The 3,286-nt window shown below is 43.9% G+C and overlaps 1 protein-coding gene across 1 annotated transcript in view; it reads left to right on the top strand.

Annotated features, from left to right (window-relative positions):
- The window catches only part of HUWE1 (HECT, UBA and WWE domain containing E3 ubiquitin protein ligase 1), a 75,536-nt gene that overhangs the window by 35,961 nt on the left and 36,289 nt on the right, over positions 1-3,286 (top strand). The window contains exons 20-22 of the mRNA XM_077748287.1: positions 1,078-1,250; positions 1,588-1,736; positions 2,454-2,529. Of these exons, the coding sequence (XP_077604413.1) occupies positions 1,078-1,250; positions 1,588-1,736; positions 2,454-2,529 (398 nt within the window). The remainder of the gene's footprint in view (positions 1-1,077; positions 1,251-1,587; positions 1,737-2,453; positions 2,530-3,286) is intronic.

Genomic DNA, 3,286 nt, shown 5'->3' with positions numbered 1-3,286 from the left:
TCCTCTTGATACAATATATTAAGTTTTTAAAAATTTTAAACTCACAGGAGTATAATGAGCACCATATGTTTCATATAGATTAACCAGTGGTTATCATTCTGTCCTATTTGCTTTAGTTTCCTCCCTTCCTTCCCCCTTTCAGGAGTGGAATCATTTGAAGTTTGTTGCAAACAGCATGATGCTTAACCTCTGAATACTTCAGCCTGTGTCTCCTAAGAGTAAACATCCCTATACATGGCTAGAATATTATCACGTCTTAGAAATTTTACCATTGATACAATAATATTCAATATGTATTTCATATTTCCGATATTGCCAGTTATTCCAAGTTTGTCTTTATAGCTTGGGAGAGAGTGTTTTAATCCAGGATCCAGTAAGCATCACTAATTGCATTTGATGTCATATGTCTCTTGTTTTTTATGACATTTGACTATTTTGAAGAATCCAGAAGGCACCAAATGTCTTATTAGAATATTCCATAACCTGGATTTGCCTAATTGCTTCCTTATGGCTAGGTTCAGGTTAAACTTTTGGCCATCCCTGTTTATTAGTAGGAATTCTTTTATAGTGAAGATTTCCTTCTGCTTGTGTTTGCACCCCTGTGGCTTCAGTTTCTTTTTATATATATATATTTTTTAATGTTTTCATTTCTGAAAGAGAGAGACAGCGTGAGCAGGGGAGGGTCAGAGAGAGAAGGAGACACAGAATCTGAAGCAGGCTCCAGGCTCTGAGCTAGCTGTCAGCACAAAGCCCGAGGCAGGGCTTGAACACCTGAACCGTGAGATCATGACCTGAGCCGAAGTCGAACACTTAACTGACTGAGCCCCAGGCGCCTCAGTTTCTTTTTATATTTAATGAATTATAATCCACTATGTCATTATTTTTAATTCTTAGATTTGGCCTGTGGTGATGGCCCCATCAATTTTTTAAAGCCTTCTGGCACAACAAGATGTCTCAGGCTCACCTTGTATCCTCCATGCCCCATCCCCTGGAATCAGTTGTTACTCTGATGAGCTTTGGTTCCTTTTACTGTAGGTTTCTGTGCTAAGTCCATCTCTGTATCTTCCTTTGCCTCAGTCCAAACATGGCCAACACAGTCAATGCTGCTTTGAAGCCTTTGGAAACACTTTCCCGGATTGTGAACCAGCCTAGTAGCCTTTTTGGCAGCAAAAGTGCTTCTAGCAAGAGCAAGTCTGAACAGGATGCCCAAGGAGCTGCTCAGGACTCCAATAGCAACCAGCAGGACCCAGGTAGGGAATCAGAGCCAATGGACTGGAGAGCTGGGTGGGTGGGCATGGCATCACAACTGTTCTGGGTTGGTATTGTTTCCCTGGGAAATTGCTGGCCTTCTAGAGATCTGTCATAGTGGCGTGGGAATCTGCCCCACAAAGAATTCTGTAAAATTGCAGCCTTATTTGGCTATCCTCACACGTAGCCTTGTCTTTTCCTTTGTCACCCATTCATTTTTTTCTCTGAGAACTTGTAAACTTGCCCAGGGAAGGGACCTTACTGTCTTTCATGCTTGCCTTGTGGTGCCCTGCACATAGGCACCCTTTGATTATTTTGCTGGTTGGTTGATTGTTTCAGGCGAGCCTGGGGAAGCAGAAGTGCAGGAGGAGGATCATGATGTCACTCAGACAGAGGTGGCAGATGGGGATATCATGGATGGGGAGGCTGAAACCGACTCAGTGGTGATTGCTGGGCAGCCTGAGGTGCTCAGTTCACAAGAGATGCAGGTAGGGAGGCAGATCACCCAGCATACCTCTGTTGCGGCGCTGAACAAAACCCCCAAGTGGTGTGGGTGGGTGAGTACCTTAGATCCTTGCCTCAGTGCTATCTGCTTTGCAGAGGAGCACAGATGATATGCTTAGTAGATGCTCAGTAAATGTGTTTAAATTGTATTAAATGAGAGGCGGGGACAAGGCCAGGATGCCATCCATGTACTATGAAATAGAATGGATCCCAGCAGGAAAACTTAGGCACATGTGAAATGTGGATGTAGAAAACTGGCCTGAGCCCTTTGGGCCCAAGATCTATGATTTATCACTGTTGTGCCTATAGCACCAGGTCTCACTGGAGCATTCAAACGGCTATTTCTAAAGACCCTAAAGAAAGCATTGTAATTTCTGGAGCTGATAGCAGTGGTAAGAAATGGGGCGTCCAGTCCTAAGCTGCTAGCTCTGAGGAGATCTGCATGTATTTCTGGATAGTATAAAGACTAACTTGGTCTGAGATAACTGGGATGAGTCCATTTGAAGGACAGTCTGAGTGTGGATTGGCAGCACATGGTAGTTTCTGTGCTCTTAGCACCAAATGTGTAGTGTTTATGCAACATCCTCTGTCACACGTTAATCCTGGAAATATGTACTCCCTTACTGGCTTTTTTTAGGGTTTCCGTGCTAGCACAATGATAGACTTGTGTGCATCCATATATATGTTCTATTTCTCTCCAGGTTGAGAATGAGCTGGAGGACCTGATAGATGAGTTGCTTGAGAGGGATGGCGGATCTGGGAACAGTACAATTATAGGTGAGAGCCCCAGAACTGAGTATAGCCTCTTCCTTTGCCTCAGTCTCTCTTGGGAGGACCCTTTTTCTCATCATCTGCTTGCTCAGCTCTGCCTAAGGGCTCATAGACAGCCTAGATTGCTGCTTGTCTTGATGTTGACGGTCTTACAGATGAGAAATTTCACAAACCATCTACAGACCTGTGGCGGATCTGAAGTGTTGCCTATGTGGGGGAGGTGGAGGGGGTGGCCATCAGTATAGATGATACATCAGGCACATCAAGAGTGTTTTTTATTCATGGAAGCTTAGAGGAGGCTGTAGAGGCTGTAGGGTGAGAAAGCGCTTTCCTTGCAGTTCTTCAGCAAAATCCAGGGGCTTTCCGCCTCTGAGTCTCAGTAGTGTAAAAAGTGTGATCATTCCCTAAGGGTGGCCCGTTTTTACAACTCAAAGGGAAAATGGCAAAGATACCCTACTGTCACCTGGCTCCAAGGGTCTATGTGTTACTTGTTTTTATTTTACTAATGAAGGAAATCAAAGGATAAACAGAAGTAGACACATATTCTTAAATTTGACAAGACTTTTTCACACCCATTATCCTCTGTGGTTTCACAATTAGTAGGATTGGCAGAGCAGATGTGATCATCCCATTTTACAGATGAGGAAACTGAGACTCAGACAGGTAAAGTGACTGGCCAAGCTCACCTAGCTAGTCAACAGCAGAGAACCTAGGTCTTCTCCCTCATCCAAAAAGAAAAAAAAAAAAAAGTGGTTTCTCCTGG

This window comes from Crocuta crocuta, unplaced genomic scaffold (genome assembly GCF_008692635.1).
Source record: "Crocuta crocuta isolate KB4526 unplaced genomic scaffold, BGI_CrCroc_1.0 scaffold1307, whole genome shotgun sequence".
In the NCBI taxonomy this organism is placed as follows: Eukaryota; Metazoa; Chordata; class Mammalia; order Carnivora; family Hyaenidae; genus Crocuta; species Crocuta crocuta.
Note: the sequence above shows the minus strand (reverse complement) of the source record. Positions and strands in the feature narration are given on the sequence as shown.